At 45.3% G+C, this 25355-nt stretch overlaps 1 protein-coding gene across 4 annotated transcripts in view; it reads right to left on the bottom strand.

Annotated features, from left to right (window-relative positions):
- The window catches only part of VPS16 (VPS16 core subunit of CORVET and HOPS complexes), an 827293-nt gene that overhangs the window by 605202 nt on the left and 196736 nt on the right, over window positions 1–25355 (bottom strand). For all 4 annotated transcript variants that reach the window (XM_083153510.1, XM_083153511.1, XM_083153509.1 and 1 more), the window contains exon 8: window positions 10510–10565. In XM_083153510.1, the coding sequence (XP_083009636.1) occupies window positions 10510–10565 (56 nt within the window). The remainder of the gene's footprint in view (window positions 1–10509; window positions 10566–25355) is intronic.

Here is a 25355-nt window from a genome sequence, read left to right as displayed (position 1 = left end):
GCGCATCAACCACCGTTATAACTTTGTGGACACAGACACTGGAGTCCATACCCAGAAAATCAAGAGGCTCTGGGGCTCCTGCAAGTGATGGAATAAGAGGCAGAGGGGCACTGAACGCCAATACCTGGACGCATACTTGCAGGAATTCATGTTAAATCCTATATCAGATAGGGGCTCTTGCAGGAAAGCGCGCTCAGCTCAGACACCCTCCTGGCCAAAGCCAGAGCTAACAACATCACCATCTTCCAGATGAGGTGTTTCAATTCTGTAGCATCCAATGGTTCAAACCATGATGATTGCAGGTAGGCAAGGACCACATCCAGGTCCCAAGGTGCCATTGGAGGCACAAACAGAGGCTGTATAAGTAGGATGCCTTGTAAAAATGTCTGGACTTCTGGAAATGCAGCCAACTTCTTCTGGAAGAAGATAGAAAGGGCTGACACCTTAACTTTTAAGGACCCCAGACGGAGGCCCATGTCTAGGCCCACTTGCAAAAAACACAGAAAATGTTCCAGTTTTAAGTCCGCTGGTGGAAAACTCATCTTTTCACACCACACCACGTATCTATGCCAAATTTTGTGGTAGTGTAACACAGTCACCGATTTCCTGGTCACAGTAGTAATGACAGAGGAATGAAACACCTTTTGAGCTAAGATCTGCTGCTCAACTTCCAGGCCGTTAAACAAAGCCACCCTAAGTCCTGGTACACTAAGGGGCCTTGAACCAGAAGATCCCTTCTGAGAGGCAGTGGCCAGGGATCTTCCACTAACATGTTTAGCAGACTTGCATACCATGCCCTCAGAGGCCAGTCTGGAGCTATTAGACTTGCCTTCACCCTTTGGCTTCGGGTTCTTTGTAACACTCTTCCCAACAGCGGGAGAGGGGGGAACAGGTACACCAGATCTTAGGAACACATCGTAGTCAGAGCATCCACCATCTCTGCCTGGGGATCTCTCATCCTTGAGCAGTATCGGTCAACCTTCTTGTTGACTCTGGAGGCCATCAGGTCTATCTGTGGTACTCCCCACAGATCTACAATGCTCGCGAACAACTGGGAATCTAGTCCCCATTCCTCGGGGTGAAGGTCGTGGGGGCTGAGAAAGTCCACTTCCCAGTTGTCCACCCCGGGAATGAAGATAGCTATAATCGCCACTGCATGAAGCTCTGTCCAGGCAAGGATCTTGGTGGTTTCCCTCATACAGGCCCTGCTCTTTGTCCAGGGGCTGTTTGACAACTTTTAGCTTGGGGTGCAATCCAGAGCAGTGGCCCATAAGAAACAGTTCATCGCTAAATTGTGGTTTTAAGTTTTAAAAATATGATTAAATAAAAAAAAAAAATAGGACACCACAGGCTGCTCCCCTGTATAATAATAGACCCGGGGAAGTGGGGCTTTGGAAACCGCACAAGGTTATGCCCACTTCATGTGAAAAGGGTCAAGCGAGACCCTTACACCATGCTAGTGGGTTTCGGTCTGGGTCGCCTAGAACCAGCTGTACTGGACGTTTTATACCCTGTTACGGGAGAGTGTGTCTGTTTTTTGCTGGTGGTGCTCCCCTGAGTCCGTAATAAGTTGCAAAAGGAAGGAGAGGGAAAGTGGACTCTTTTTGTGGGGCACTCTTGGAAATGTGATAAATTATTAAAACTTAGCTTTTAATGTTTTTATTCTATAAAATATTCTGGACTAACACACTGGTTGGTCTCCAACAAACAATTAGGACAGACACATAGATTAACAAACATTGATTGCAGTGAGCTTTTGAAAATATATGCTATGCAATGCGAAGTGGAAGGGTGAGTTCATCTATAGTGGAACTATCGATTGTGATTCAAATATTTTGACACTGGGGTTCTTACACTATAGAACTCAAATAGTGAGGATGTGCCTAGTCGGGCTGATAATTCACTTGACTAGGAATCGCCTGAAGGGAAATATAATAATATGAGGGTGGTATTCCCTTGTTTGACTGCAGTACGTAAAAAGCGCTAATGACAGGTATTCAATCTATGATTTTAGCATGCAGTTTAATGCTAAGCGAAAAAATGCTCCAGTGATTGTGCAGTATATTTGCACCGATTTTGGTACTTGTTTCCTAGCACGGCCACACCGATCATGATCGTGGGCATAGGTTAGTAAAAATCGGGGGGCATCGCGGCCATCGCATGCACTAAAAAATCGGGTGCGAAGGTACCGATGCCCGCGATTTCCCATAGGGAACAATGTTAAATGCCTCAATTTACCCAAATCATCATAGGGAACAATGGTAAATGGTCCAGAACCCCCCAAAAACACCCCTGAACAGTGAAATGGCTGCCCAAAATTAGTTTACGCCACCCCACGATCAACGTGAACCCGAAGCGTGGCGAGCGCAGCGAGCCCGCGAGGGGCGTCGGTACGCGTCCTCCGACCTTTTCATACCCCCACTATCCACGTCGGCGTGGAGTTGAGAATAGAATAGTGTGACGAGCGCAGCGAGCCACCGAGCCTGAAGTGTGGCGAGCGCAGTGAGCCCCGCGAGGGGACGCGGATACCTGTGAAGCACGCGAAGGAACGCGTTTACCTGTGAAGGTATCCGCGTCCCCTCGCGGGGCTCGATGCGCTCGCCACACTATTCTATTCTCAACTCCACGCCGACGTGGATAGTGGGGGTATGAAAAGGTCGGAGGACGCGTACCGCTGCGCTCGCCACGCTTCGGGTTAACGTTGATTGTGGGGTGGCATAAACTAATCTTGGGGGGCCATTTCACTGTTCAGGGGTGTTTTGGGGGGTTTCTGGCCCATTTACCATTGTTCCCTATGATGATTTGGGTAAAATGAGGCATTTAACATTGTTCCCTATGGGAAATCGGGGGCATCGCGTCTGGACCATTTAAGCCTTTTTTAGCCGCCTGCGATGCGACCGACGCGATTTTGACTTTTTTCAATGCATTTCAATGGGAAATCGGGGGCATCGCGTCGGTCGCGTTGCAGACCACTACAAATTACACCCGATGCCCGCGATTGTGGCCGTGCTAGGAAACAAGTACCCCGATTTTTACTGTGCCACCAATGATTTCATCATGTAGGAAAAACAGGCTCTACAATCAACTCTATAAAACCAACATGGTAATTGTATCTTCAATTGTGCCACATTCTGTGGTGCAAAAGGAGAGTGGTTAGCAGTACTCAGCCTTCTGCATTCAGAAGTGGTATACAGGGTGATTGATGGTTCAAATTGGTTCGTCGTCAAATTCTACCATTTAAATTCAAATTCAACAGTTAGGATGTAAAAGAGATAGGTCAATTGGTTGATCAGATTGGTTCAGCAATAAGTTGAGCCAATTTGGTTGGTCAAGTTGACTCAGCAATGAGTTGCGCCAAATTGCGCCATACACTCCATATATTGGATCAATTTACTCTCAAAACTCTGCAATACACCCGGATATTACCAGCTCCGGGACATAATCTAGCACACTATATCTGCTCCCACCCATCATATGACAGTGATGTGATCAAGCCGTAGGAAGGCGAAACGTGCGTCATCATCATACTACCCACCGGCGCCGGCAGTGTAGTAACACACTGACTGCACAGCAACACAGCTGAATACAAAACGGCTCTGCACCTAGGGATTCCAGGACACCACTTGGACCGGCACACCTCTTCCCTTACCAGAGCAGCCACTTCAGGACAGGTATTCCCACCGCTTCCTCACTGTTGATTTATACAGACTGTGCATGCTCTGTTCCTCACGAACAACATGACAGCTGTTATCTAACGGCAGCAGAGGGAGCGTCTATCTCCACTTTTTACTGCCACAACTGTGAATCTGCGCTTCCACTCTCATTACTGAAGTCCTCTGTTGGAACATGACTTCATAAAAGCAGAAGGCAACACAGGTATCACATGTGCTACCTTACCCTTTCAACCCCACCTCAGCGCTGTACGTTATCTTTATCTCTCTAATCTCTGACACTCTCTCATTGGGGATATCAGGCAACCCTCTGTATTTCAATGTCTGCATAGTACCAGTACAAATGGGCCACCAGATCCCCCAACAGCAGAAGTGCCACTATACTTCCCTCTGACCCTGTAGCACGGGAAAAGACTCTTTTTGCAAGACTCAGTGAAAGCAGTAGGTCTTTCCCGACTCGCTGAAAGGTCATCTAAACATTGAAATTAGAGTGTTACAGAAACAGTGTTACTAGCGCATGGCACAAATTGATTGGTAACTGTAAACTAACACAAAGTGAAAATTGATACAATTGATCTAATACGTAGCTTTTGTGCGATACAAATCACTACCATACATTACCTCAATCTTTCAGGACAGTGTGTGCAAATAACACAAATTGATATAAATACTTCTACCTATTATTCTGCTAACATGTCACATCTTGCAAAGTGTTGAGAGCAAATTGATCCAACCTATCGGGTGTATTGCAGAGTTTTGAGAGTAAATTGATCCAATATATGGAGTGTATGGCGCAATTTGGCGCAACTTATTGCTGAGTCAACTTGAAAAACCAAATTGGCTCAACTTATTGCTGAACCAATCTGATCAACCAATTGACATATCTCTGTTACAACCTAACTGTTGAATTTGAATTTAAATGGTAGAATTTGACAACGAACCAATTTGAACCATCAATCACCCTGTATACCACTTCTGACTGCAGAAGGCTGAGTACTGCTAACCACTCTCCTTTTGCACCACAGAATGTGGCACAATTGAAGATACAATTACCGTGTTGGTTTTATAGAGTTGATTGTAGAGCCTGTTTTCCTACATGATGAAATCATTGGTGGCACAGTAAAAATCGGTGCAAATATCCTGCACAATCACTGGAGCATTTTTTCGCTTAGCATTAAACTGCATGCTAAAATCATAGATTGAATACCTGTCATTAGCGCTTTTTACGTACTGCAGTCAAACAAGGAAATACCACCCTCATATTATATTTCCCTTCAGGCGATTCCTAGTCAAGTGAATTATCAGCCCGACTAGGCACATCCTCACTATTTGAGTTCTATAGTGTAAGAACCCCAGTGTCAAAATATTTGAATCACAATCGATAGTTCCACTATAGATGAACTCACCCTTACACTTCGCATTGCATAGCATATATTTTCAAAAGCTCACTGCAATCAATGTTTGTTAATCTATGTGTCTGTCCTAATTGTTTGTTGGAGACCAACCAGTGTGTTAGTCCAGAATATTTTATAAAATAAAAACATTAAAAGCTAAGTTTTAATAATTTATCACATTTTCAAGAGTGCCCCACAAAGAGAGTCCACTTTCCCTCTCCTTCCTTTTGTAATAATAGGACCCCACAGGCTGCTCCCCCTGTCTTATAATAATAACAGGACACCATAGGCTGCTCCCCTGTATAATATTAGGACACCACAGGCTACTCCCCCTGTCTTATAATAATAACAGGACACTTCAGGCTTCTCCCCTGTATAATAATAGGACCCCCACAGGCTGCTCCCCCTGTATAATATCAGGACACCACAGGCTACTCCCCCTGTCTTATAATAATAACAGGACCCCACAGGCTGCTCCCCCTGTATAATACAAGTACACCACAGGCTGCTCCTAATGTATAATAAAGGTAAACCACAGGCTGCTCCCCCTGTATAATAATAATAATAATAATAATAATAATAATAATAACGGAACCCCACAGGCTGCTCCCCCTGTACAAAAAAAGGACCCCCGCAGGCTGCTCCCCCTGTATAATAATAATTACGGGAACCCACATGCTGCTCCCCCTGTATAATAACGGGACCCCCACAAGCTGCTCCCCCTGTATAATAATAACGGTACCCCCACAGGCTGATCCACCTGTATAATATCAGGACACCACAGGCTGCTCCCCCTGTATAATTTCAGGACACCACTGGCTACTCCCCCTGTCTTATAATAATAACAGGAAACTTCAGGCTGCTCCCCTGTATAATAATAGGACACCCACAGGCTGCTCCCCCTGTATAATATCAGGACACCACAGGCTCCTCCTCCTGTTTTATAATAATAACAGTACACTTCAGGCTGCTCCCCTGTATAATAATAGGACCCCCACAGGCTGCTCCCCCTGTATAATAAAAGTACACCACAGGCTGCTCCACCTGTATAATAATAACAACAACAACAACGGGACCCCCAAGGCTGCTCCGCCTGTATAATAATAATAATGGGACCCCACAGGCTGCTCCCCTGTATAATAATAACGGGACCCCCACAGGCTGCTCCCCCTGTATAATAACGGGACCCCCACAGGCTGCTCCCCCTGTATAATAATAACGGGACCCCCACATGCTGCTCCCCCTGTATAATAATAATTACGGGACCCCACAGGCTGCTCCCCCTGTATAATAATTACGGGACCCCACAGGCTGCTCCCCCTGTATAATAATAACGGGACCCCCGCAGGCTGCTCCCCCTGTATAATAATATCGGGACCCCCACAGGCAGCTCCCGTTGTATAATAATAACGGGACCCCCACAGGTTGCTCCCCCTGTATAATATGAGGACCACTCAGGCTACTCCCCCTGTCTTATAATAATAACAGGACACTTCAGGCTGCTCTCCTGTACAATAATAGGACCCCCACAGGCTGCTCCCCTGTATAATAACAGGACACAACAGGCTGATCCCCCTGTCTTATAATAATAACAACAGGACCCCACAGACTGCTCCCCCTGTATAACAGGTCCCACCCACCCCCCCCCCCTCACAGGCTGCTCCCCCTGTATAATAAAAGTACACTACAGGCTGCTCCCCCTGTACAATAATAATAATGGGACCCCCACAGGCTGCTCCCCCTGTTTAATAATAATAAAGGGACCCCCACAGGCTGCTCCCCTTGTATAATATTAACGGGACCCCCACAGGCTGTTCCCCCTGTTTAATAATAACGGGACCCCAGCAGGCTGCTCCACATGTATAATAATAACTGGGCCCCCCATAGGCTGCTCCTCATTAGAATAACTGGACCCCCACAGGCTGCTCCCTCCTTTATAATAAATTTACCCCCACAGGCTGCTCCCCCCTTTATAATAAATTTACCCCACAGGCTTCTCTGCCTGTACAGTCCCTCTTACCTGATCTTGACGCCGGACCGAAGCGGGCTGCAGCACGGGTAAGCTGAAGGGGATCTAGTTTCTACCTGCTCAATAGATCCCACTGGAACACTCTGGAGTGGAATCTCATGCTGTGCTTGCACTGCGGTCCTGATTGGAAGAGGCTGCTGCTCTCCTGGGCTTACCACGAGCACCTCTGTTGGTGTTTGAGCCACCCTTGGCCTTAGGCCGAAACCTAGAGATCCAAAAGGACTGCTGGGTATTCCCTGAAAAGGCTCGTCTTAGCAGTGTGGAAGCAGACGTGAGGAAGGTGGACTTGCCAGCAGTAGCCTTAGAAAGTAAGTTGTCTAATTCACTCCAAAATAATTTGTCCCCGAAAAGGGAAGATTCTCCACACTGCGCTTGGATCTCCGCATCAGCGATCCACTGCCGTAACCATAATGCCCTACGGGCCGATACAGCCATGGCTGAGTTACGCGCATTAATGGCGCCTAATTATTTTGCGCCTCACACAACATCTTTGCTGTGTCTTGGATGTGACGCAGCTTTTCAGCTACCGTGGCCACATCCATGTCACCCAACAAACCTTCTTGTACCACTACTGGAGGTTGTTTCCACGCCTTTCTACCCGCAGGGTCAAAAGGAAGGTAGACTAAAAAAGCGTTTTTCAGGATTTTTCCAGGCTGCTTTGAATAAATCATCCAAGTCAGACTGTTCTGGGAACACTACGTCCTGCCTCCTATGAGAGACAAAGAAGGGATACCCCTCGGCAGGAGCAGCCAGAGGTAAATTGAATACCTCTCTAATGGATAGGATTAGGTTCTCTGTGCCTTGAATGGGAGGCTGTGACCCATGAGAATCCTCTTCAATCTCCTCTTCAATCTCCTCACCATTATCCTCACCTTCCTCTATCTCCGATACAGGGGAAATGGCTGCCAGTGCCCATTTATGGGACACCCCTGGCATAGGTGAGAGAATATCCACCATAGCAGTAAGCACAGACAAATCCTGCTGCACCTGCTTGGTCTGCAATGCATTTGCTGCAAGCTGTGATGAGACTCCAGCATAGCTTTCATGCTGCTGGCCCAGGAGGGTTCCTGGGTCGCACCCTGTTTAAGACAACTAAGTTGTGGAGACACACTGCTCAGCTGTGGTGACATACATTGCTTACAAGCTACTTGTGATGTAGAACTTGGAGAAAACTTGTTGCTGCAATCATACAAGTTATTTTTCTCACCATTTTGGAGAAAAATAGCACCCCCTTGACACACTTCAAACACACTTACTGTAGTACACAACCGAGATAGTGTCAGACAGATAGTAGCTATGTTTGCTCTATCTTTTGGCTTTAAGCGAAATGTTTACAATGTTAGGTGGTCAGATCAATATTTGGTGTGGCTTAGACCACTAGCATTTATATGTGTTGTGTCGTTTGTCAAAAAAAAAGTTTTTTAAATAAAATTACCAATAAAAGTTATGTTTTAGAAAAAACAATCATTACATATACTAACAATCTTTTCTTAAAAGCGTGCCCCCAAACAAAGGAGAGTACTTTTTCTCTTTCTTCTAGTTAACCCTTGTTGTTTACTCTCAGGGGTGCACTTCCACACTCGTGATATTTTTCCTTATTGAATTGTATATCACAACCCTACTGTGGATTTTTCCGCATATTCTTTACGAATTACAATTTAATACGCATATAACTATATTCTTTCAGGTGTAACTTGTGCACAGGTCCCTCTCCCAATTCCCCTTCCCTCATCTTACTTAAACAATGTTTAGCAGCACAGGCTGAGCCAGGGGTGTGCGGCATGCTGGGGGTGTGCACATCGCCGCGCAATGCCCGCAGTAACAAGCACCCTCTCAGGTCAGTGGACCTGCATCAGGGATCAGTTTGGTACCTTAAGAGGTCGGCAACTGTCCCTTCCCCCGGCTTCCCTCGAAGCAGGGAAGCTGTGTAGCCCAAACAGCAACCCCAAAATAACAAATTAAAGTAAATTGAAGAAAAACTCTCTGGAGCTCCAGGAGTGTGCATCCTCTCCTGAGGGCACATTTTGTAAAACTGACTAGTAAGGGGAAGTAGAGGGGAGTAGCCAGCACACCCTGGTTGAAGAAATGTATGTGCCTGTCTCCTGTCGGATGACCTCTATTGTATTGAGACCTCAGTATCCCATATGAATAATAGTGAAATATATTTTGAGAGTAGTTTTAATAGTTTTAATCACAATAATAACACTTTTTAGAGGCCTATATAATAAAGGCTTGTGCTATACAATTGGGGTATCCCCAGGAACCAGCAGGAACTAAAAGTGTGTACACACGGTACAATTTAGCCTACAATTTTGACTATGTATTCAAAATCGCATCGGGATCGCACATAGATCGCATGGTGATTGTAAAGGTTTTTTTTAACCTTTCGATTCCGATATGCGCTCCCGTGCAGCACAAATCGAAGCTAGATAGAGAGGGCTGCATTGACTATATAGTACAGATCTGTACTATATAGTCAAAATTGCATGCATGTCTTTTGGCTTGCTGTGCGATTCGATCCCGATGCGATCGACTAGCACGGCTGCAGACAGTGTGTACACCCCATAAGTTCCTGAATAAATAGGACATACTCATCTGGGTTCCTGAACCTGTTCTGGGCCAAAATGTACTTTTCAGAAGATAAGTTTTATACTAAAGTCCCCTCTGAGTGCTTTAGTTTCTTAACACGATATATACATCTCTCTCTTTCTCTGTACGTTTATTTAATTGATCCACCCCCAGATCTGGAGTACCTGGACCTATTTTTCAAGAAAAATATCACTGGGTATCCCTCAATACAGTGTTTTAGGCTATTACTGAGAACCCTACAGTAATTGGAAAAATGGTACTTCTAGCACAAATCTGGTATGCATATCAGTGCAAAAATACAGACCACACCACCATAGAAGAGAGTGACACCCTAGGTAGGGGTGCTAGAATAGACACTACATCAATACCGAATGGCCTACAATCTCAATCATCACAATCCATTTGACCGCTTACTGCACCGAATTATCTAACATTTTCAATTTATTTAGGAATGAAATACCAAATCTTTGTCAGCAAAGGTTTAAATATGAGAAATGTCCTAATACATATCTCTGCAAAATGCCACATAGTGCAATATGCCTGGTATGAGTGAGTCATCAGGTCCCATGCAATTCTACGGTTTTTGTAACATCATAGCATTTTAAGTACAGTTTTAGAGACTCAAGTGTTACATATCAAATTAATCAGCAAATTCTTAATTATTTGGTGCATCCTAGGTTGTGGCTAAGATTAATTTTACACAGAAACATACAAAAGGATAGACCTGTACCAATAGACCTCTGAGGCAGAACAGATCATTTATTTTGATATTATAACTTTTATACAGTGTCTCATTGCAAACAGAAAATGTAAGGATTTCATTTACCAGGCCATTTGCTTGGGAGCTTGTAGCACATCAGTAGTAAACTCACAACATTTTTCCTATTAAAAAAAATAAAAAATAAAAAATTAGGCAGCATAATGTTATTTTACAAGTCATTAAAAATAAAGGGATTTTTGTAAGAACTTGCCGTTCGAATCCCTTTCTCTGATATGGTCCTGGTAACACAGCTCAACATTGGGATGTAGGAGGGTCCGTAGGAGCCAGGCACCTATCCTAAAGCTTTCAGAGGGGTAGGCTCCTCCCCTGAATCCCAGACTCGTCAGTTCAATCTTGCAAAGCCACTGGAATACATTAACTCAGTACAAACGCCTGCACATATGATATGCACAATTTCAAAAATAACTTTTCAACCATATATAACATGAAACATCATGAACACTGCCATACTAACTGAGCGTAAGGGAGGGATCGCTGTGTCACCAGGACCATATCAGAGAAAGGGATTCGAACGGTAAGTTCTTACAAAAATCCCTTTTTCTCTTTCAATGGTCCTGGTGACACAGCTCAACATTGGGACGTTCAAGAGCCAGTCCTTTGGGAGGGTACGCTCAGGTCTGCAGCTCTCATCACTGCTCGCCCGAATTATGCTTCCTCCGACGTGAACTCATGGAACCTGTAGAATTTGGCAAAAGTGTGAACAGATGACCAAGTGGCGGCCCTGCAAACCTGCTCAGCTGTAGCCCCATGACAAACCGCCCAAGAGGTGGCGACAGACCTGGTGGTATGCGCATTAATTCTGGCCAGCACAGGCCTACCAACCTTAGTATATGCAAAAGCAATGACAGAACGCAACCACCTAGCAATTGTCTGCTTAGAAGCAGGCCAACCAATCTTGTGCACATCATACAAGACTAGCAAGGTATCAGTCTTCCGGACACCTTTCACCTTGTCCACATAAATGCGCAAGGCGCGCACAACATCCAAATTCCGGAACTTGTCCCTTTTTCTTGAACCCTCAGGGGGTTGAAACACAGGCAGAACTATCTCCTGGTTCAAATGAAAAGCAGAAACTACTTTTGGTAAAAATTGAGGAACTGTCCGAAGAACAGCCCTGTCATCATGAAAAATAAGGGAGACTTACAAGACAATGCTCCCAACTCTGAAACCCTCTTTGCAGAGGCAACGGCCAATAAAAACACTAACTTCCATGTAAGGAACTTAAGGTCAGCCGACCTTAACGCCCTTTGAAGACACTCCAGCACCAGTGATTAATCCCAGGGAGCCACTGGTTGCTTGTAGGGAGGTTTCAATCTGGAAACTCCTTGCAGGAAGGTCTGCTCCTCCGGTAGAATCGCTATCCTCTTCTGGAAATATATTGACAGAGCTGAAATCTGTACCTTGAGCGACTGAAGACTTAGACCAGACGAGAAACCATCCTGCAAAAACTCAATCAACTTTGAAAGTCGAAATATAGATGTATGCGATCTCTGTCTCTCACAAAATCTAATATAGGTCTTCCAAACCCTATAGTAGTTAGCAGAAGACACCGACTTCCTGGCCTTTACCATAGTATTCACCACAGCCTCTGAGAAACCCTTGCTTTTTAAGATGGCAGTTTCAATAGCTAAGCTGTCAAATTTAGCCAAGCTAAATCCAGGTGAAAGAACAGACCTCGGCTTAACAGATCTGACCTCTGAGGTAGACGCCACGAGTCCAAAGACAGTCTCCGAACACTCGAGTACCAAGACCTCATTGGCAAATCTGGGGCTATCAGAATCACCGGGAATCCTTGGGACTTGATTCTTTTCAGAACTCTCGCCAGCATTGGAAACAGAGGGAAAATATAAACTTGATTCCCCTCCCAGGGAATAGTCATTGCATCCACCGCTTCGGCCAAAGGATCTCTTATACTGGCATAAAACCTGGGTACTTGATTGTTGAACCTGGATGCCATAAGATCCACATCCGGGGTTCCCCAACGCACTGTAATCTGTTGGAATATCTGTGGGTTCAGACTCCATTCCCCTTCGAGCAGCTCCTCCCTGCTCAGTAAATCGGCCTTGACATTCTTTACCCCGGGGATGAATATCGCCGATAATGCTGGAACCTTCTGCTCCGCCCACAAAAAGATCCGGGAAACCTCCCACATGGCCAGTTTGCTGCGTGTGCGCCCTGATGATTCAGATACGCCACAGCCGTGGCATTGTCTGACTGAATCCGCAAGAGGAGACCCTGCAATCTTTCTCCTGCCAGGGGTAGCACCATCCAAACAGCCCGTAGTTCCAGGATGTTGATCGGTAAAGCCAACTAGTCCACAGGCCCTGAAGCCGCAAGTCCAGAACCACTGCTCCCCAGCCCCTGAGGCTGGCGTCGGTAGTGACTACCAGCCAGTCCCAGGACTGTAGAGACCGACCCCACTGAAGGGAATACACCTCCATCCACCATTTGAGGGAAGACCGGGTTTCCTGAGACAGTTCTATCCGTTCTGACTTCATGGTCTGCATGTTCCCCGACCAGGACGTTAGAATGTTCCACTGGAAGATTCGGGAGTGGAACCTGGCAAACTGTAGTGTCTCGAAAGTCACCACCTTCTTCCCCAGCAACTTGAGACACCTCCATACCGATGGATTTGGAGACCCCAGGATCTCCCGAACCAAGAGAGACATGTCCTTGGCTTTTGTCTCCGGCAGGAACACCCGATGTAAATGGGTATCCAGGATCACCCCCAAGAACTGGATTCTCTGTGACGGCACAAGCTGAGACTTTTGTAAATTTAAAAGCCAACCGTGAACCTGCAAAAACTGGATGCTTCTTCCAGGTGTTTCTGCAAGGTTTACGCCGACTCTGCCTTGAACAGCAAATCGTCCAGATAAGGTATCACAATGATACCCCTCAGTCGGAGGGCGGCCGCCATTACTGACATGATTTTGGTGAATACCCTTGGGGCTGTGGCCAGTCCAATGGGCAACGCCTGGAATTGAAAATGCTGGTTTCCTATAACAAACCTCAGAAGGACTTGGTGTTCCAGGTGAATAGGTACATGAAGATATGCGTCCTGGACATCCATGGACGCCAAAAATTCTCCCCGGTCCAGGCTTAGAAGCAAAGGCCGCAGACATTCCATCTTGAAATGGTCTACCCACAGATGGAGATTCAAAGACTTTAAATTTAAGATCGGTCTGAAGGAACCGTCTGGCTTGGGCACCAAAAACAGACTGGAATAAAAGCCTTTCTTCCACTCCCCTCGACGGATCGGAATCACCACTCCTTTTTCTAAAAGGGACTGAGCCAACCCCAAAAGAGCAGAACGGAGCCAAGACTCCTTTGGCAGTGGTGTGGGTAGAAATCTTCTCGGAGGAAGACCCTTGAAAGGAATCCTGTATCCCTGGGATACAATGTCCAACACCCAAGGATCCGTGTCCAACAATGCCCAAATGTCCCTGAACCATTGCAGACGCCCCCCACTTTGACCACAGATGGGGGACTCCCTAGGCAGTCATGCCGAGGGCTTCTCCTCGCCCTTGGTGCTCGGCTTCTTGTGGAAAGAACCGAATTTAGACTTTGGGGCCTTACCCTTAGCGGACTGGAATTTTCCCCCGAATGATTGTCCTCGAAAGGATGCACCCCCTCTGGGGGAGGGCCGAAAAGCTGAAAACCTGGAAGCTTGTTTAGCTGGAGGAGCCGGCAGGAAAGTACTTTTGCCTCCCATGGCCTGCTTAATGATCTCTTCAAGCTCAGGACCAAATTACTTTCATTTAAAAGCCAACGCCTCTAAGGCCTTTTTTGATTCATTACCCTCCTCCCAGGCCTTAAGCCAAAGGAATCTCCTGGCATTGATGGACACAGTGGATACTCTGGAAGCCATCTTAAGTGCTTCTTCCTCAGCCTCAAGTAAATACTCCGCAGCTGCTTTAAATTTTTCAGCTAGCTGCAATACACCTGGATCAGCATGCAAAATGGTACACAAATTGCTAGCCTAGACAATCATGGCCTTAGAGACCCAGGCTGAAGGGGGCGTAGAGTGAATCCAACCCCTTCAAATATTGCCTTGAGCTTCCCTTCGAGCTTCTTGTCTCCAGGGTCCTTAAAGGCCGCACCCCCCTGTACAGGCAGCACAGTAGCTTTAGAAAGCCGTGCCACAGAAGCATCCACAACAGGTACTTTCTCCCAGAGGTCTGCATGAGCCTCAGGCATGGGATAAAGACTTAAATACCTCTTAGGCATCTGAAGCCTTTTATCTGGCATTTTCCAAGCCCCTTCCAAAAGATCCTGTAAACCTTTGTCTGCAGGGAAAGTAACAGCTTCCTTACGCTGCCGTTTAAACACCCCTTTTACAGGAGTCTTGTCTTCATCAGACAAATTTAAAGCCTGTTTAACTGCAGCAATCACATCCTCTACCCCTGGGGCAGAGGTATCCTCAGAATCATCATCCTGATCCTAGGGAATGTCTGTGCACTCTCCCTCCTCTCCAGAGTCAACAGCAAGAAAAGGCACCGAATAAGACCTTTTAGGGGTCCCCACGGTATCACTATCAAATCTGTCCAGCAAATCATTAAATCTGCTAATCCCTTTTGCAGTATCCTGAATAACCTGTAAGAATCCAGGATCTGCTTGGGACAGAGGCAAGGAGCCACATCCCCTGTGCACAGTGAGCTGACAGGACGCGCTTCTGTCAGCTCCTGCTGCGCTGTCAGTGTGAGGATTCAATGAGAATCCTCACACTGTGCCTACCTAGCTAAGTGTAAAAGTTAATAAAATAAAAAAAAGAACTATCTCTAATCCTTCGGCTGCCCCTGCAGCCCTTTAGAATAGCACCCACTCCAGTAGGCACCTAACATGAACTGAAGAGTCTGGGATGCAGGGGAGGAGCCTTTCCCTCTGAAAAGCTTTAGGATAGGTGCCTGGCTCCTACAGACCCTCCTACATCCCAATGTTGAGCTGTGTCACCAGGACCATTGAAAGAGAAATGTAAATTACTGCAAAATGTAAACAGAAATTGTTGTTCTTTATTTGATATTTTATAAAGACAGTCAACCAACAATTACAACCAGATATTATCAAACCTTAATTGTAGATCATCACATAATTATTAAAATATTCATGGGTGATGACTACAGGAAATTTATCCAGGTTGTACTGTAATAGCTGCAAAACCGCCCGCCCTCCGCCAATAGCACCGGGAAGGGAAAAAGCCACTCAGTGAATATGCACTAATCGGCTCCCCCCCCCCAGCACTGTCTACATGCCCAGTGTGTATGGACCATAAGAACTAATACTGTATGCCTAAAAGCAGATTATCCAAAAGGAGAACAAAAAGATTGTGCTATATATATATATATATATATATATATATATATATATATATATATATATATATATATATATATACACACACAATAAATTGTATCAATTTCCAATGCACCATGAAGGGGGTCACATGTGTAGCAAAAGACTGGAGAATGCTTCAAAGTAATATTTAAAAAAACAATTTAATAATCATACAAAATATAAATATAGATAACTGTTTATAAGGTGGCCACCTAAAAGGTTAAATGTGTATATTAGCATATGCTATACTATCAATATGCACATAAAAAAACAAGATAAAAAATAGCTCTGGATACAAATAATATCTCTGAATTTATATAATTGTAAAAACTGACAACTTGCATTTGTTGTCACTATGTCGACTGGGTTTGGTATTAATGCCGGGCCATGATGTAGATGTTTTTTGTGATATGTTGGTAATTCCTTTAGGATGATGTCCTTTTTAGGAACAATGGGTCATCACGGTATGCACATACATCACCTGTGATGTTAGTTGGTGGACCTGGATGTGATGACCTGTATGCGTGTCTCTCACTCACGCTGCCGGAGGTGTTCGGTCCTGCAGTACAACACCGTGACTCACTCACGGGTGTTGGTATCGGCTCCTGCTGGTGTTCTCCACTCTGCACAGTGGGTACGGGCTGGCAGATGTACCGTGTCCCGCACGGTGATGAAGGCAAAGTGATGGAAATCAAACGCCAGTTGCCTAGTTGGGTACTTATGTAGTATCTGGGCTGCCGATTTTTTGATTGTATGCCTTAAGTTAAGGCATACAATCAGATGCGATGCGATGCGATATCGCATCGCATCGCATACGACCATGCGATGCGATGCGATGCGATGACCCGATTTTTCCATAGGATTCAATGTTAAAATGGACTGAGTCCATTTTAACATGGAATTCAATGGGAAAAAGGGGTCCTTTTCATACCCCTACTATCCAAGTGGGCATGGAGTTGGATATAAACCTGTGGCGAGCGTAGCGAGCCACCGAGCCCGAAGCGTGGCGAGCGAAGCGAGCCCCGCGAGGGGACGGTATTCTGTGTCCCCTCGCGGGGCTCGCTACGCTCGCCACGCTTCGGGCTCGGTGGCTCGCTACGCTCGCCACAGGTTTATATCCAACTCCATGCCCACTTGGATAGTAGGGGTATAAAAAGGACCCCTTTTCCCATTGAATTCTATGTTAAAATGGACTCAGTCCATTTTAACATTGAATCCTATGGAAAAATCGGGTCCATCGCATCGCATCGCATCGGATGCGATATGGTCGGGTGCGATGCGATGCGATGGACCCGATTTCAAAATCGGCAGCCCAGTTACTACATAAGTACCCCTAGTTGTTTGCTGGCATGCAAGTTGTTGGCTGGTACGCTGGATGGCTGGCTCTAACGCGTTTCGCCCTCAAAAAGGGCTTTTTCAAAGAATACTTTTCATTTGGGCTCAATGCTTTTTATACCCAGCTTGAATTCATTTCATTGGTTCAGGAACAAATTACACAGGTGTGCCTTATAGAGACCTCAAGCCTGTCAGATCCTTATTATCGCAGGTGTCAGGTTGTTTTTTAAATTCTTGTTGGCAAAAAGTCCAGAGCTGTATTTAGTACACATCATGTATAATTATATTTATCAGATATAAATCTAGATGCATATACACATCAAATCCAGAACAAAAATATATGTAAAAATAAAAATTTAAAAAAAATTTACAATAAAAATACAAAGAAAAGAAAAATACATAAATGAATAAATAAATAAACAGTCGTCTCAGAAGCAGTCTGCACTTGGAATCGAATGCCGCAATCGCATCTGCTAATCCATGTCACTACCTGTTACGCTATCTAGGATCATATATTCTGTTGTTATATATATCCCATCTAACATCCAATAGTTATACCAATATTCAAGTCATATTAAAGATGTATACGGATAACCATAGGTATACATAATTTTATATATAACGCATATATAGGTGGGAACTTCATACATACATTAATCATTTTGTAGTATCTTATATTCATATATTTATGTTATTTTCAATATGTAGATAGAGTTTATTGTGATCCCAGATAAGAAAACTTCTATATCTGTCCAATACATTTCCAATACATATTCTTTATATATTTATTAATTATTCATACACCATTCTTAGCTGTCTTTGTATATATATTCATTTTTTTTCCTTGCTGATTCCGGCCCCCCGGTGCGGTACCCAGCCCACACAAGTCCAAACTGTCTCATCCCACAGTGCCGGTCTGCGGGTTTTGAGACGCTGGATATGGAAGTCACAGTGCTTCCCTTGTTGTAGACTGGACATACGCACCGCAGAGTACGCACAGCCAGGAACATTAGGGCACATATGTGCGTCAAAAAATTCTCACTTAACATAAGAGAGACTAATTATAGGGAAAAAAAAAACCCAGAGGGGAAACAAACGGGATGGAGAAAGGGAAGGAGATGTAGAGAACCGTATATCAAGGGTACTTCTGATAAACACACATCTATTTTACATAAATGATTCTAATTTAGCCCTAAAGGTGCCAATATAGATCTAGAATCATTTATGTAAAATAGATGTGTTATATATAAAATTATTTATACGTATGGTTATCCGTATACATCTTTAAATATGACTTGAATATTGGTATAACTATTGGATGTTAGATGCAAGAGATATATATATATGTATATCCCCCGAATCAGAGAACATGTATATAGGCAAAAAAACGAATATATGAGCCTAGATAGCGTAACAGGTAGTGACATGGATTAGCAGATGAGATTGCGGAGTTCGAAGTGGAGACTGCTTCTGAGACTGTTTATTTATTTATGTATTTTTATTTTATTTTCTTTGTATTTTTATTGTATATACATATATTTTTACATATATTTTTGTTCTGGATTTGATGTGTACTGTATATGCATCTAGATTTATATCTGATAAATATAATTATATATGGTGTGTACTAACTACAGCTCTGGACTTTTTGCCAACAAGAGGTTAAAAAACAACCTCACACCTGCGATTCTAAGGATCTGACAGGCTTGAGGTCTCTATAAGGCACACCTGTGTAATTTGTTCCTGAACCAATGAAATTAATTCAAGCTGGGTATAAAAAGCATTGAGCCCAAATGAAAAGTATTCTTTGAAAAAGCCCTTTTTGAGGGTGAAACGTTTTAGAAGCCAGCCATCCAGCGTACCAGCCAACAACTTGCATGCCAGCAAACAACTGGGCAACTGCCGTTTGATTTCCATCACTTTGCATTCATCACCGTGTGGGACACGGTACATCTGCCAGCCCGGTCCCACTGTGCAGTGTGGAGAACGCCAGCAGGAGCCGATACCAGCACCCGTGAGCGAAAGTCACGGTGTTGCACTGCAGGACCGAACAACTCCGGCAGCGTGAGTGAGAGACACATCCAGGTCCGCCCTGTCAGCCTCCTCAGGTGGGACACTCCACCAACTAACACCACAAGGATTCCATCGCAAGGCAGCACAGGTGGTGTATGTGCATACCGTGATATGACCCATTGTTCCTAAATAGGACATCATCCTAAAGGAATTACCAACATTTTACAAAAACCATCTACATCATGGCCCGGCATTAATACCAAACCCAGTCGACATAGTGTCAACATATGCAAGTTGTCAGTTTTTATATATATATATATATATATATATATATATATATATATATATATATATATATATATATATCTCTTATATATTTAGCCAGATCTGTCAGTCAAGCAGTGTGGCAAACGGTGGGCGGGGTTTCACGGGTGATTGACAGGCCCATCCACCGTCAGCCACACTGCAAAAGCAAGGCACCTCCGTCCTACTGTTCTCCACAAGCACACACCCCTCCTCGCACACCTCTCCCCATGCCTGCCCACTAACTCCATCCACGCCTGCTCACCACCCACAACCCCTCCCCTAACACACTCATCCCCTGCCCGCCCATAAGGCATCTACACACCGCGCGCCCAGCCCCCCCCCCTCATATATGCGCGCCGTCCCACCGCCCCACCGGACATTTCACCCGCCCCCCTTCAATATTAACACGCCCCCACCCCCTTCTGCTACAGCGTTCCCCGTCTAACCCCGCCCCCCGACACGCTAATCTGGGTCGGGCGACGGCTGGACCACGCCAGAAAGGCACATCATCATTATCCCACCGCCACCCCGCCGGACATTTCGCCCGCCCCCCTGCTCAGAGGCGTAGGGAGGGCGGAGCCACCGGAGCACACGCTCCGGGCACAGTGTGGGCGCAGGGCGCCGCCCCCCCTCCGCAAATAAGGTGGAGTCCTGCTGCCCGGTAATAATTAATTTCGCACACGCAGGGCAGTGTGCGCCGGCGGCTGCCCTGCCCGGCGCCTACTCACCTGGTCCCTGCCTGCCGCCGCGACGTGATGGGGTCACGTCACGTGACTCACTGCTCAAGTCCCTACCCAAGCTGCTGCTGCTGCTCGGGCCGGCTCCCGGGCAGCGCTGAGCAGCAAAAATAAGAATAACGAAGACTCCTCCCAGTCCCCTGCCTCTACAGAGAATGTCTCCTCAAGGTAGATTTTTTCGTGTTTTAAAAAAAAAAAAGATAAAGAATTAAGGGAATAATCATGGGGTCTGGGGGTTTGGTGGGGCCCGGGGGGGGGGGGAATCTCTCTTATATGTGTCTTACATAGCGCAGCAGATTCTGTTACAGCATCTTATATAGCGCAGCAGATTCCGTTACAGTGTCTTATATAGCGCAGCAGATTCCGTTAGTGTCTTACATAGCGCAGCAGATTCCATTATAGTGTCTTATATAGCGCAGCAGATTCCGTTACAGCGTCTTATATAGCGCAGCAGATTCCGTTACAGTGTCTTATATAGCGCAGCAGCTTCCGTTACAGTGTCTTATATAGCGCAGCAGATTCCGTTACAGTGTATTATATAGCGCAGCAGATTTCCGTTGCAGTGTCTTATATAGCGCATGTAGATTCCCTTACAGTGTCTTATATAGCGCAGCAGATTCCGTTACAGCGTCTTATATAGCGCAGCAGATACCGTTACAGTGTATTATATAGCGCAGCAAATTTCCGTTGCAGTGTCTTATTTAGCGCATGCAGATTCCGTTGCAGTGTCTTATATAGCGCAGCAGATTCCGTTACAGTGTCTTATATAGCGCAGCAGATTCTGTTACAGTGTCTTATATAGCGCAGCAGATTCCGTTACAGTGTCTTATGTAGCGCAGCAGATTCCATTACAGTGTCTTATATAGCGCAGCAGATTCCGTTACAGTGTCTTATATAACGCAGCAGATTCCGCTACAGTGTCTTATATAGCGCAGCAGATTCCGTTAGTGTCTTATATAGCGCAGCAGATTCCGTTACAGTGTCATATATAGCGCAGCAGATTCCGTTAGTGTTTTATATAGCGCAGCAGATTCCGTTACAGCGTCTTATATAGCGCAGCAGATTCCGTTACAGCGTCTTATATAGCGCAGCAGACTCCGTTACAGCGTCTTATATAGCGCAGCAGATTCTGCCACAGCGTCATATATTTCAAATGTAACATGCCAACATATGTTAGCCACGACCTCATTTTCATACGAGAATAGACGCTGTGCGCATGCGCACAGCGTCTATTCTACTAGATTGGGGGGTCTCCCAACTGCCACCCCCCGCAGCGGGACAATGCCTCTAACCATCTTTCTCATATACAAATGTTCACAAATTAAGGGGGCGCAGCCCCTTACGACGGTGTGAAGAGCGCCCGTAGGGCGCGATGAATCACCTAGTATATATATATATATATATAAATTCAGAGATATTATTTGTATCCAGAGCTATTTTTTAGCTTGTTTTTTTATGTGCACATTGGTAGTATAGCATATGCTAATATACACATTTAGCCTTTTAGGTGGCCACCTTATAAACCGTTATCTATATTTATATCTTGTATGATTATTAAATTGTTTTTTGAAATATTACTTTGAAGCAGTCTCCAGTCTTTTGCTACACATGTGACCCCCTCCATGGTGCATTGGAAATTGATACAATTTATTGTATATAAATTAGCGCAATCTTCTCGATCTCCTTTTGGATAATCTGCAATTTGCTGTGCAAGTTTGTGGTGTAGGACCTAGTCCAGACCATAAAACTTGGTACAAATTTTGCACTGACACTAGTGCAAATTTTTGAAGATTGCTGCTTATTTAAAATATCATATTATTATCTCCACAAAAGTGTTAATTTACTTTTAAAGGGATATTAGCGCCTGAGTTCACCACCGTTTTTTCGGTGGTAATACATCTGTATGCCTAAAAGGTTTCCAAGGAAGTCTCAAAGGTGTCCTTTTTTTAAAATATATTCTTTATTTATGTTTTTCAGAGATAGGAAAAAACAATACAGCAATCGAAAAACTTATCTGAGGGCAATTGCAACAATCCGAGGCAGTGTACAATGCTAATACATTTAAAACTGTTTCTTGTGATTTCACATTTAAATGTTAAAATAAAGAAAATTCTGGAGCAACTTAACAGACTAAGCAATCTACTTATATATTATAACTCAATATATATTTAGGTGAAGGGTACAATTAGGGGGGTAAAGGGTGAGAGGAGAGGAGGGTAGTAGCGTGGGGGAGTGAGAGGGGTAGGTGCATTAGGAGAGATATGGTTGTGAAGACTCCAGACTCTGTCATGTCTGTTACATGTGCTCAGTGTGAACCTGCTTTCATCTGTGAAAAGCACAGGATGCCAGTGACAAATTTGCCAATCTTTTGTGTTCTCTGGCAAATGCCAAACATCATGCATGGTGTTGGGCTGTAAGCACAACCCCCACCTGTGGATGTCGGGCCCTCATACAACCCTCATAGAGTCTGTTTCTGACTGTTTGAGTAGACACATGCACATTTGTGTCCTGCTGGAGTTCATTTTGCAGTGCTCTGGCAGTGCTCCTCCTGTTCCTCCTTTCACAAAGGCGGCGGTAGCGGTCCTGCAGCTGGGTTGTTGCCCTCTTACGGCCTCCTCCACATCTCCTGATGTACTGGCCTGTCTCCTGGTAGCGCCTCCATACTCTGGACACTACGCTGACAGACACAGCAAACCTTCTTGCCACAACTTGCACTGATGTGCCATCCTGGATGAGCTGCATTACCTGAGCCACTTGTGTGGGTTGTAGACGCTGTCTCATGCTACCACTAAAGTGAAAGCACTTCCAGCTTTTAAAAGTGACCAAAACATTAGCCAGAAAGCATAAGAGGTGAGAAATGGCCTGTGGTCACCAACTGCAGAACAACTCCTTTATTGGGGGTGTCTATTCCACTTGCACAACAGCATGTGAAACTGAATTTTAGCCTTTTTAAACGGGTAGAGCTGCAGTGGGAAAGCTCCAGGTTGCTTTACCCGGTTAAAAATACAAGGGTTTTTTTAAACGGTAAAAAGCAGAGTTTTACCTGTTTAAAAGCCGTTTTTTCGGCAGTGGGAAAGGGGTACCCCTTTTAAACACAGGCTGTTTATCATTTTTATTGTGAGTTTCCTGTACTTATTAAAACCTTTTATTTGCTGGGAAACTGCACCATGATCTTTTTGTATTGATATACCCTTGGTGTTTATACATCCCATTCAATTGGGAAAAAAGGGTATATCATTTATATTGTTTCAGGTGTCGACCCTATTTGAAACCGTCTGGATCAGTACCTGTCAAAAAGATACGTAACATTGATTTTGTGCATGTATCACAGGGATTAGCGCTAAGTGGTGTCATCAACTCTTTTCCTATACCATTGTATCACTGTTAGTGTTCTTGTTGACAGGGCACTAGGTGTTCACCATAAGCAGCACACTCCCTTATTTTTGCGCTATTCCTGGTAAAATACTTTATTTCACATTCCGTTGTTTTGTCAATATATTACCAAGATAAGCTGCAATTATGTTTACCTATATAGTAAATAGGAATGATCTAATCATGGCAACATTTGGGAAAGATCCCATCCCTATTAATTGTTGTGATGAAAGTATTGAGACTCTGTTCAGCAAATTGGAAAATCTAATGCTGAAAGAGAACCGCATCTGGTGGGAGGGTGTAACCCTCGAGAGATACCAAGCGGATCAAATCATTCCGAAAGGATTGAAACTAATAAAACCACCATCCTTCACATCAATGGATGAAAATTTCAGTAAAGAGTGGAATATTATTTTAGATAAATGCTCCTTATCTTTGATTGAATTAATTGTTAAGGAACGTCGTAAGAATTTAACAAAATTAAATGAGGAAATTACTCTGAGGAATTTCGGAGTGCTGAAAAAGAACTTTTGGTTAAAATGGATAGAAATAGGCGTGGCCTGGCACGCAAGAGGGACAGACGCACCTCGCAGAAGCTCCTGACTATCTGCCAGATTCCCTCTTTTACCCCACCAGACCCTGCCAATTCCGTCCCCATAGCCTTCTCCTGACCCCCCTGGGTGCCCGACTTGCCTGACCCCCGGCCGCGGAGCCGAGAAGCGCTTTTCAGCGCTTCTGCGGTTTGCGGCCTGGTCCGGTGGTTGGAGCCGGGGCCTCGATTTGGAGGACAGCGACGGAGACGTGCCTCCTGAAGCACGGAGAACCAGCAGATCGGCGCAGCACAGTACTATCCCCCCCTCCGGAAGCATCCGCCGGGCTGGACGAAGAACACCCAGCCTCTTTCACCGCTGGAGCCGGAGCCTGCACACGGAGCGGCAGCGGCTGACGTCATCCCCTCCTGCACTAGCCGGCGGTAACTCCTGTTGATACGGAGAGCCTGACGAGTGAGTAACCCCCTGTGGGGAACGTGTAGCTTACCCGCCCTATCCACCCCAAAGGTCCTGGCCTGCTGCAGACCACCCCAGCCCCGCTGTAATCGCCATCGACGGGCAACCAGGCCCAGGCCTCTTATTTGCTTAACCCTTGAGGCACCCTCATAGACCTCCAAACCCGGCCCTCAGCACCAGAAACACCCTCCCCGGAGACCCGGCTCCATCTCAGCCCCTGGGCCTCAGGGGACTTGCTGGCTGGGACACTGGACTGCTCTGCAGGATCTGGGCATAGGGGTCCCCATTAGCGCTTCCTACACTCACAAGTATAGCTATCCGTAACTGAGCTTCCTCCAGCTATTTTAATGTGAGCACCCTACTTACATGGCTGCCACTCTGTGGAGTACCACCATCAGCCCCTCACATGCTTAAGTGATCTGCTGCATTAACCCCCTCGGTACCACTCTCTATTCTAACTCAGCATAAGTGCCCATACCCCATCATGCCCCCAAAGAAACCTAAAGATTCTGTCCCTGCCAAGATATCTATGTCTTCCAGGAGACCATCTCAAGTCCCAACTGCTCACATGAGCTCCCCAAAACACATGCCATCCCCTCTGGGAGTACCTGAAGAGCTAAGCCCCCCCACTGGAATAGTGGGGATAGACGCTGACTCAGATGAACCTGTTACAGTAAAACCCCTCTGCCAGGTTTTCTCTGCATTCCAGGCGGAGATAGCCAAGGATTTAAAACTTGCCATACGAGAGGTTAAAACGGAGCTAGTAGCGATTGGCGATAGAACGGATCAT

This window comes from Crinia signifera, chromosome 7 (assembly GCF_055691185.1).
Source record: "Crinia signifera chromosome 7, ASM5569118v1, whole genome shotgun sequence".
In the NCBI taxonomy this organism is placed as follows: Eukaryota; Metazoa; Chordata; class Amphibia; order Anura; family Myobatrachidae; genus Crinia; species Crinia signifera.
The sequence above is the reverse complement of the archived record's forward strand: the minus strand, read 5'-3'. Positions and strand labels throughout refer to the sequence as shown.